The sequence below is a fragment of the Takifugu rubripes genome, chromosome 6, assembly GCF_901000725.2.
Source record: "Takifugu rubripes chromosome 6, fTakRub1.2, whole genome shotgun sequence".
NCBI classification, from domain to species: Eukaryota; Metazoa; Chordata; class Actinopteri; order Tetraodontiformes; family Tetraodontidae; genus Takifugu; species Takifugu rubripes.
In genome coordinates, this window is record NC_042290.1 from 6,834,499 (window position 1) to 6,844,308 (window position 9,810).

General features: G+C 39.2%; 2 protein-coding genes across 9 annotated transcripts; one reads left to right on the forward strand and one right to left on the reverse strand.

Annotated features, from left to right (window-relative positions):
* Nucleotides 1-3,483: 3,483 nt before the first annotated feature.
* Nucleotides 3,484-6,632, forward strand: btf3 (basic transcription factor 3). 4 transcript variants are annotated; one of them, XM_003965254.3, is made up of 6 exons: nucleotides 3,484-3,620; nucleotides 4,995-5,063; nucleotides 5,319-5,432; nucleotides 5,519-5,720; nucleotides 5,866-5,922; nucleotides 6,142-6,632. In XM_003965254.3, exons 2-6 carry the CDS (start codon nucleotides 4,995-4,997, stop codon nucleotides 6,186-6,188), a joined length of 489 nt encoding a protein of 162 aa, XP_003965303.1. In that variant the 5' UTR covers nucleotides 3,484-3,620; the 3' UTR covers nucleotides 6,189-6,632. The 4 variants fall into 4 exon arrangements, with proteins under 4 accessions (XP_003965303.1, XP_011602971.1, XP_011602970.1 ...); XM_011604669.2 differs by lacking the exon at nucleotides 3,484-3,620 and adding an exon at nucleotides 3,631-3,683; XM_011604668.2 differs by lacking the exon at nucleotides 3,484-3,620 and adding an exon at nucleotides 3,655-3,769.
* On the reverse strand, nucleotides 6,453-9,451 carry ankra2 (ankyrin repeat, family A (RFXANK-like), 2). Of its 5 annotated transcripts, none has more exons than XM_011604670.2 (9): nucleotides 9,335-9,451; nucleotides 8,746-9,091; nucleotides 8,500-8,658; nucleotides 8,355-8,420; nucleotides 8,173-8,270; nucleotides 7,918-8,043; nucleotides 7,748-7,814; nucleotides 7,576-7,656; nucleotides 6,453-7,493 (listed from the first exon to the last, which is right to left on the reverse strand). In XM_011604670.2, exons 2-9 carry the CDS (start codon nucleotides 9,035-9,037, stop codon nucleotides 7,438-7,440), a joined length of 945 nt encoding a protein of 314 aa, XP_011602972.1. In that variant the 5' UTR covers nucleotides 9,038-9,091; nucleotides 9,335-9,451; the 3' UTR covers nucleotides 6,453-7,437. The 5 variants fall into 5 exon arrangements, with proteins under 5 accessions (XP_011602972.1, XP_029693470.1, XP_029693471.1 ...); XM_029837610.1 differs by having other exon boundaries at nucleotides 9,339-9,449; XM_029837611.1 differs by having other exon boundaries at nucleotides 8,746-9,099; nucleotides 9,335-9,427.
* Nucleotides 9,452-9,810: the final 359 nt, after the last annotated feature.

Below are 9,810 nucleotides of genomic sequence, written 5' to 3' on the forward strand. Positions count from 1 at the left end.
TCACAGAAGGGGCGGATCTTCTCTCCGCCTTTATACCACCGCCCTGATCACATGGGTACGGAACGTCACCGAGGCCAATGAAACGAGGGAGAGAAAAAATTAAATAACAAAACATGCTCTTTGAAAATTAAACGTTTGGTGTGGCCTACATCCTTTTTAGTGGTCACTCATGGTGGCCTGTACTCCACACTCATGTGAAGCTTTTATTACACCCCAGTGTTTTACAAAAAATAGATGTTGGGAAATAAATCACATCTTTGGGGGATTCGTAATTGCAGGGGTGGTCAGTGAGAAGATCCTATGCGGTTATTTTGACCATTTTCTTACTTGTTTCCGTTACAGAACTCACACGTTTTGTCATGTGCATTGTCTTATGTAGCTTTCAAAAAAACAAAAAACAAAACAATAGCAACAAATTAAACTGATTTGAATTGTTCCCATGAGATAAAAATATGATATCAGTGCCTTCTGCAGCGGTACCGGTGACTGCTCTTCCTATAGACCGCTCAGTTTGCGTGATCCGGTAGTTATCTAGATTATCCGGGAGCCATTTGTAATGGAAAAGAGTCAGCTGTTAACTCGAATCAGTCACGGGTCACGCAGAGGATGCAAGCCCCACATACAAGGCCTCTGTCGAGCGTCTGCAGCATTGTGTGTGTGTGTGTGTGTGTGTGTGTGTGTGTGTGTGTGTGTTGGTTGCATGTCTGTTAATTTTATTTTCTTCTATAGCCGAGGCCGCCAAATTGTTTTATGCATATATGCCGCAGGTGCATCATTTGCTATCAAAGAAAAATACACGAGCAGTTTTAGAAAGAAATTAGTCAGGAAAGCATTTTTTCAGGACAAAAAGTGGGAATAAATCAGTAAATAAACGGGCTTTCTTCGTCCCCATAGACTGATTTTTAAAGAAAGGTGTTCAAAATAGTTGATTTATTCTTTTTACTTGATCTTTGCGACATCATTTTAAGTTTATAAAAGCTGCAGGTAGTCGTTTTTTTATTTTATTTTTTGCAGCAGCAACAGCAGATTTAAAAGAAAACCATTAATCCTAAATTTGGTCGCGAATGAAATGAAGGCGAACACAAATGATTCACACAAATAACGTGCGAGTGTGGAAGTCCCTCTGCAGGATTTAATCAAGCCTGTCAGGAAATAATAATGATAGTAATATATATATTTTAAATTCGACAAATACTGGAATTTTTATATCACTTCTGTTTAGCTGTGACCGTTTTAAGAACATTTTCTCAAACTTTTAAGAAATGTCTCAAGAGAATATCAAACACGTTTAACTTCTGGAAAGTGCAACACGCTGTTCCTCAGCTACGTTTCATTTTGCATTTGATTTGCGCCATCTAGCGTTAGATAAGTTTAAAAAAGAATAACGACCATAACTTTTAAACTCCCGTCGTTTCACAGCCAGTCAATTGAGTAAAATTAAATTAACCACTTTTTGTAGACTATAATTTTCAAGCCAGGTGTTCATTTGATAAAACAATAAAAAAAAAACAACTATAATAATCCGATCAAGTGTGGAGTGAATGATGAAGTTTTGAGAGGAAAAAAGTAAAGATGAAGCTCAATATGCTCGACTGGACTGGTACGTCTTATTTCATTAGTATTACCGTATCAGCTCGATGCTGTGTCATTTTTATTTATTTTTTAAGTTGTAGTACAATAAACATTAAAATATCTACGTAAACGTGATGTTAAATAACTAATATAATGAGAAATAATCCGCTTTCAAAAAAGCAACAAAGGACGTTCGCGTTTCTTTATGTAATTATGTAAATATCGAATAGTTTGACAGTTTAAATGCGTTAAAGGTGACAAAAGCGACAATACTTTTTAAAAAATAGTCGAGTTTGACACATGAACAATAATCAACTATTTGTGCTATCTTTCATTGAACTATAGAAACATAAAAACAGGATTTTAAAAAATGTGTCTGATTCTTAGTTGATTAAAGTTGTGCACATTTGCTATGTTTTCGATATCATATTTAAGGCATCGATGAATATAAAGACGAATCTTCCAGCAGGTGTGTGTGTGCGTGTGTGCGTGCGTTCGTGCGTGCGTGTGTGTGTGTACAGACTACCTCTAAAGAATCCCCCAAACTTCCCCTGTGCGTTCGGTGGCGGTTCCCGTGAAAGCAACAAAGCGCTTTGCCGTTTGAGACCTTCTGCTTGTTTGCCTCCTCCTCCCCGGTCTGACCCCCCCCCCCCCCCCCCCCCCCCCCCCCCCCCAGTAAATGAGGGCCTGTGATTAACATGTATCATGTGCGCAACAGGTGAGACCAAACAACAAACGCGCGCATGCAGAGAAATGGAGAAAAATGGCCAATTGATTTTTCGGATTTAAAAAAAAACAGCCTTCGAATTCCCTCCATCTTGTCTAAAAGATTGTAGCGTTTGTATATTTTTGTGGTGCTACAGTACCATGTTTGATTATTTATTAATGCATTGGATCGTATTTTAACCATGGTGGTGCTTAAAAAAACTAAATAGTGAAATAAAAATAGCAGCTCTATCTACCAGAACGGAACGAGAGGAGTTTTGTTGCTTTTATGTGGACAATGAAATGAAACCACGATTTTATGTTTTTTTCCCCCTTTTTTGAAAGTACATAAAAACTCAGTTTTAGAAGCATGATGATCCGATCTACCTGTTAAACAGTGTTGTCTTTTTAATCGCGGCTGAAAAACGTCAATGAATTTAAACATGTCAAAGAAAAAGATTTTAAGCGAATGGTTTTACAGTTTCCTTTAGTTGGTCTTATAATCATTCAGGGCTCATCTGAAAAGCAGATCAGCTTTGACAATAAAACAAAGATGCAAGTTGCTATAAAACTACAACCCACTTTAAACCATGATTTTTCTTGATTACTGCCAAAACAAGTAAATGGCAAAATGGCTGCATCCAGAAGAGGGCGCTAGTGCTCCCTGTGTGGCAGCGCCCCAGAGTTTTATGACGGCAGTTTGATGAGCACAAAATTAACTGAAATCAAAATAATTTTCTCTCATTAATCGAAATATTTGTAAAATCAAATAAAACAATTACTGCAAGCATTAATGTTAAATTATACTTTTATACTTGACTTACAGGCATTTTTAGGATTTTTGTTTAAGCAATTTTGGCCTGAGACAGTCCACAGCTGAATAAAAAGCTTTTAAAGGGGTGGGTGGTTAGGATGGTTTAGAGTTGTTAAGAAGGTTGCTAATGTCCCGGCTTTATATATGAAGAATAGGGAGGTACAGAATATCCCATGCCTTCTTCTGTTTTGGTGGTTAACCCTAAAATCTATTAAAGATTTTAAGGTCGGTGGATGTTTGTGTTATTTTTATATACTTATGATGCTGAACGCATGCCTCTATTAAAACTCTAAAAAGAAGTGGCTGAAATCTAAACTGTAGGCCAACTTGTGGGGTTGCGAATGCAAAATCCCGGTTTATTTCGTTCTAAATTTGAACTTTAGATGCCCAGAACTCCAGGGATGCCTGCGAATCCAAACTCAGGGCTAAAAAGCACAGGAGCGCTGCGCCTTTTCCCTGTACGTCACTTCCGCCTTCCTCTCTCTCGCTTCCATCTTGCTCCCCGCATGTGTCTGCTGATAGTTTACAGGTCAGTGAGGAGCTTTAAATACCTTCTTCTACACATTATTTTACCCCGACCCGGCGGCAAGAGGTAAAGGACATCATTTTGTGATCCGCCGGCTGAAGTCTGCCACGGTTTGACGCCAACGTGACTAAGAAGGCGTGTGGTGTGAGCGAGTGGGTAAATGACAGGGCCGTCTCTAGTTAGCCGAAAAGCTAGCTAAAGTGAGCCGACAAGTTCTTGCACCAAAGCTAAACCACACCTTACTTTTTGTACAAACGTTCTTCGAATTAGACGGCAAGCGCTAGTTTATGTTATGATGTTTAACCTTTAAGAATTCCTCGATATTAGGCGGTGAGTTCGCCATGCTCTGCGGAAAACAGCGATACTCTCGGGTTTTCATGAGTTTAGATGCCTTGTCTAACGTTTTGTGCACTTGACATCGTTTGGCTTTAAAGGCAATTTACGGGCAATCACTGCACACAGCCTGCTCCCAACTTGTGCAATTTTAGTAGTATGTCTTTAGTGCCTTTAATTCTTTTAAAGAATATCCGCCAGTACGTTTACATGCTCTTCTTTGGCGTCCTGTCTGGATTCGTTCCATGTTTTATTTTCCATTCAACGAAGAAACTCGACTAACTGACGAGAGCATGTCCTCCTCCTCAACACTAGATGGCGATATGGCTCTTTTCAGCGGGCAAAAAGGGCCCATTTTCCGGTTGACGTAGTATGTGGCCCAATAACCAACCAGCAGAGTGGTATTATGATGAATGCCCCCCTGCTGTGAAATGGGCCCCCTCACACCTGTTCGAAAAGTAAATGTCCTCAGTATGTTTACATGTCCCTTAAAAGCTGTTGCCTAAATTGGACTATAACAGGACAACAGAGTATACTTTAGTCTAAACTAATGTGAGTCGTCCTTATCCAGATAAGACATATAATGGGATTGGAAATTCACATTCTATGGCATATACACGCCTAAATCAGACTTGAACGACGATACATGTGGGCATGCTCCTCAACCCCACCAATATTCTTTTTTTGAAGTGTCATTTAAACTGCTGACATTTACTTTTGAACAGCTGCAAGGGGATGCGCTTCATGGCAGGAGTGTGTTCTACGGCACAACACCAGTCTGATTGATTCCAAGTGTTTAGTATGTGACATAATAGGTCAACGGGAAAAGGGGTGGTATCAACGCACATCTCCACCTAGTGTTGAGGGTGTTCTCGATTTTCTACGTTGCATTAAAACTGGGACGAGGAACGTATTCTGAGGAGATGCCAACCTCAAATGTTGATCATAGCTTGATTCAACTGCATGTAAACGTACTAACAATTACACAATAGCTAAACATGTTTAACTGTTGATGTTTTTGTAATGAATTTTATTTTTCTCTAGATGAAAGAAGCAAATATGAATCAAGAAAAACTTGCTAAACTTCAGGCACAAGTCCGCATTGGTGGGAAGGTAATCTCAGCTAGAAATACTTATTTTTTTATTGCTAATTTTGTAATTTTACAAGGTCTTATTTGCTTCCCATAAACCTTAGTCTTTTGCTCCAGGTTATTATGAAAAGAATTATCTTAATATCAGCAAAACACAATGAAATACAGATCTGTGCTGTAAAAGTTGATGGAAAAATTTGATTTGTTTTACTGAAAATTTCATCTTTTATAGCAACCATGTGATCAATAAGAAATGTATGTGCAAATGTTTCCATAGGGCAGTGCTCGCAGAAAGAAGAAGGTTGTGCACAGAACAGCAACCGCAGATGACAAGAAGCTCCAGTTTTCACTAAAAAAGCTGGGAGTTAACAATATCTCTGGTATTGAAGAGGTTGGCCTAATATTTTCCATTTCATTCTGCACCACAGCGACCACTTTTAAACATTTCTCAGCAATAAAGAGTTCTGTTTCTTACAGGTTAACATGTTTACAAATCAAGGAACAGTGATCCACTTCAACAATCCTAAAGTGCAGGCCTCCCTCGCTGCCAACACCTTCACCATTACTGGCCACGCTGAGACCAAGCAGCTGACCGAGATGCTGCCCGGTATCCTGAACCAGCTGGGAGCCGACAGCCTGACGAGCCTCAGGAGACTCGCAGAGGCCCTGCCCAAACAGGGTCAGTACCCCATTGGCATTTAAACACGCTGGATGACAATATACATTCCTAAATCCATGTTGGAGAAAGAAGCTTCATTTCAGGCACCCTTTGTAGCTGCTTTATATCCCTTCATGCTGCTGACGGATGTGCTCTCTTCTCACAGCTACAGATGGAAAAGCGCCAATCGCGACAGTAGAAGAAGAAGACGACGACGTTCCAGGTGAGCACATTGTCCCCTTTCTAGTTTAACTTCTGCATTTAAGGTTGAGCTAAAAAAAAAATGCATCACACCTTGTCATTTGAAGCTAATTTTATAATTTTTTTTACAATTTTTTAATATCTCTAATATCTGTGGAGAGTATTTGGGGGAGAATAAGCACTGCATTAGGGTAACATTACCATCGTTCGTCCTTTGACGGTTTATTTCTTGTCATTTCAGATCTGGTGGAGAATTTTGATGAAGCATCCAAAGATGAGGCTAACTAGAGGACACTTTTTCCCCCTTGCCCTGGATGAAACAAGTCCATGTTGGGCACAAATTGGAGTGTCTGAGGTGAAAAGTTAATGGTTAACATACTTTACAAGGTGGATATTCTATCAGTTTTTGACAGAGCAATCTTTAAAATATGAAATGCCTAAACGAAACACTTGCAGACTCCTGTGAGAATTAATTAAGCGTATTTTCTAGAATAGTACTCCTCAATGTTAAAATCTGGGAGTAGCAGTATTCAGCCATTGGGTATTTTAGTGTTTGTTCTCCACCAAACTAATTATTTGCTGTACTCAATATATTAGAGTAGAGTAACAACCTGTAAATGGTGCAGAAGAATCCTGCTGTGTCAATTTCCTCCATGTTACTGAGTCTTCATTTTTTGTGGCCTCACTCAATACCACCATATCTGGAATAAACGTTTGCTACTGTCAACGAAACCCTGATGGCAGCATTGTTTCAGTCAACACTGCAGTTTCCAAGTCAGCCTCATAAGACATGACTCCGTTAAATATTTACAGGAAATGGGTCTTATTGGTTATTGTATGCGCTTGCAAAAATGATCTATAAACTATTAGTGTACTATAATTATGTGGTGTGCGTGTTAGACAATTATCTCTTATCTTCACGTGTGTAATTTAATAAAAAAAAAAATAAAATAAAATATGCAGGATGGAATTTCAAAAAGGTCTTTTATTTAAATAAGAGATTCAGTATTATAAACAAGTATCTGACCTTTTTGAACCACAGTCATTTGGGGTATTTTAAATAAGGTTAGTTGACATTAATTTCACAATACATAACAAACATCAGCAGGATATTTTATCACATTACAACACAATTTACAGAGTAACAATAAATAAACTTGGTAGAAAAAAAACATCTGGCTGTGTCGGTAAAGCACGTGTAAAGTCTCGAGGTGGACCTCAGAAAAGAGGCAGATTCGATGAACTGGGGGTTTTAGGATGCTTAGAACTGAAAGCTTTTTGACTAGAATTAGATATATTAAACTAGATTTATGACTAGAATTGGATGAGTGAACATCCGTTTCAGTACCATTTTAAGGTGAAAAACCTCAAATCAAAATGTCTATAAGAAAACTCGGAAAATCAACCAACGGAAAACTTCACATGCATCATGCAACAACGAAGAAAGTCTGTTGAAATGACCACACAAAATGTTCTGGCTTGTCCTGTGAGATTGTCCTGACCTCAGATTTCTGCTTCCATTATTCAAGTATTCATTTCACTCTCTGACGCCCATCAGTAATTTCAGTAAGTGTGCTTCCATCACCTGTTGAACTGAACGGAGGGAGATTTTTCCATTACCGTTTCCAATGCCTTCAATCTTGTGTTTTGAGTATGTGCAGTGTTTGACACCTACCGTTCCTGTGACCCATTGCTACGGCCATGTCCATTGCATTGAACCCCGAATCTGACTCTATTGTAGGGTCAGCTCCGCTCTCTGGAAGACAAATGGAGACACCAGGTCTTTGTTAACATAATGCACCATGTAACAGTAGTGCAGGTTTTAGCCTGGAGGGGTGGCTGCTCACCCAACAAGATTTCCACGCAGCGTACGTGGTTCCCATGAACAGCATACAGCAAAGGAGCGCCTCCATTCTGAAATCCATAAAACCCTGACATCAGAACGGACTATCTTGCCTTTTAGGTGCTTCTATTCAACAGTACTTTTAGGTTTGGTCCTGTGCTGTACTTTCTTTACCCAATCATATTCATTAACGTCAACTCCGCAGTCAATGAGCATCTTCAGAATATCCGTGTAGCCCTTACTGCACGCCAAGGACAGAGCACTTTCTCTCCCTTTGGCAAGAAGATTGGGGTCTGCACCCTGTTGTGAAGAGGTATGCACACAAAAACTGTCAGAATATAGCTTATATCTATATACCTGCTGTATATAATATATATCAGTATGTTTTAAAAGAGGAAGATTTGTTCTTGATGAGCTTCTGGGCCATACATTTTGAAGTAGAAACTCAACAACAGCAATCTGTCCATGTGCTGCTGCCCACATCAGAGGTGTGAAGCCTTCTTCATCTTGAAGATTGATAACGCTCTCTATTGAAAAGAGAGAGAAAGGAAATAATGAGCTCCACGTATGTTATCACAAATTCATGCCTTTGCTTACAATGCACTGCCTACCTTGTTCAATTCTGCTTGCAAGAAACACCATTTCACCTTGGGCTGCCAGCTGATGTATGGACAAAGCTTAAAGGAAAGGTGAGTATTAGCTTTTTCACTGTATGCGTGTCAGAATCACTTTAAAAATGAAGTTAAAATAACTTACAATGGACCAACAGAGGCGTGGAGGAAACCTCATTTCCACGATGTTTATTGGTCAGTGTGGTTGACTGCTTGATAGGGGAGAAATGTTTGGTGGTGGATGGTGTATAAACGTGTCTCACTTGTATCCCTGGAGAGGGTGAGGTCTGAATATTGCACTCAGCTGAGAGGAACAAAACAAAACATGTGACCTCATGTCACATCAGTTACAAACTCATCCGTCAAACATGATCAACTTACAGGTTTTTACCTTTAAATAAAACAGAAGCCACCTCAAGATCAGAGTTGACCTGGTCCTGGATATTCTTGCTGTCCTCCTCATTTAGTGACTTGACAAATCTTGAGCAAACATTCATGTCAAAGCGGTTGGGAAGTATGAACTTGATGCCCATGGACACATTTTGGTTTCCTGGGTCATCTATGCTCGACTGCTCAGTCTTGATAGTACCCAGATCCGGCATTACACAGATCCCCTCCATGTCGTCGGCAACCATGGGACACTCGGCTATTCCTTCGGGGGCTGATACAGTAACGTCGTCCATTTTCTCCTCATCCAATTAATATTCACACTGGATTGAATTATTGTGGATAAACGCCTGGAAAACCGTAATAATTTGTACGTACAAATACTTCAGTTGGAATAATTTATAGCAACACTTTCAATTCCCCTCGACAGTTAATGTTAATGGAAATATTACTTTGCAAAGAATTGTTAGCTACCAATTAGCATAGTAGCCTTATCTTGGTCACTTATCGGATTCTTTAATTGTCTGTAATAGAGTTGAACGTTACAATTTTATAGACTAATACAAACAGAAATGCATATATAAATACATTACCTACTGGAAAAGGCATTGTTTTACACGAAATCACATAGCGGTCGCCCCTTATCTTTCGATGTTTTGACAGATGTGCGCCTGCGCAACACTTCCGTGTGCATCCACGAATAACATCCCGCCTTTTCGTTCCAGATGTATTTTAAGTGAATAAATACATAAAGAAAGTATTAGTAATCCCGTTACTACCACCATACCATTTTAAATAAGAAGAAAGCAAATTTTACAGTATAATATAATTTTAATGGGATTTGATTTTAGGAGATAAAAAATAAATGCGATTTTCAGTGGTAGAACATAATGCATGTCAACATCAATTCAGGAAAGAAATGAAACCCAACAACCACTTGTATAGCAACTTTATTAAACGCAAAAGTACAATAATTTTACTTTACGGTTCCACTGAACTATTGGTGCCCAAGTTGTTCTGCATTTCCCAACAAAATGAGGAAGGCCAAACCATGAATTTAAACCTACAC

Coding starts and splice junctions, on each gene's coding strand:
- ankra2 (XM_011604670.2), bottom strand. CDS start 9,037: ATGGACGACGTTACTGTATCAGCCCCCGAAGGAATAGCCGAGTGTCCC. Junction 8,659..8,745: donor GGCTTCTGTTTTATTTAAAG/GTAAAAACCTGT, acceptor TGTTCCTCTCAG/CTGAGTGCAATATTCAGACC. Junction 7,815..7,917: donor ACGTTAATGAATATGATTGG/GTAAAGAAAGTA, acceptor TATGGATTTCAG/AATGGAGGCGCTCCTTTGCT.
- btf3 (XM_003965254.3), top strand. CDS start 4,995: ATGAAAGAAGCAAATATGAATCAAGAAAAACTTGCTAAACTTCAGGCA. Junction 5,721..5,865: donor AGAGGCCCTGCCCAAACAGG/GTCAGTACCCCA, acceptor CTCTTCTCACAG/CTACAGATGGAAAAGCGCCA. Junction 5,923..6,141: donor AGAAGACGACGACGTTCCAG/GTGAGCACATTG, acceptor TTGTCATTTCAG/ATCTGGTGGAGAATTTTGAT.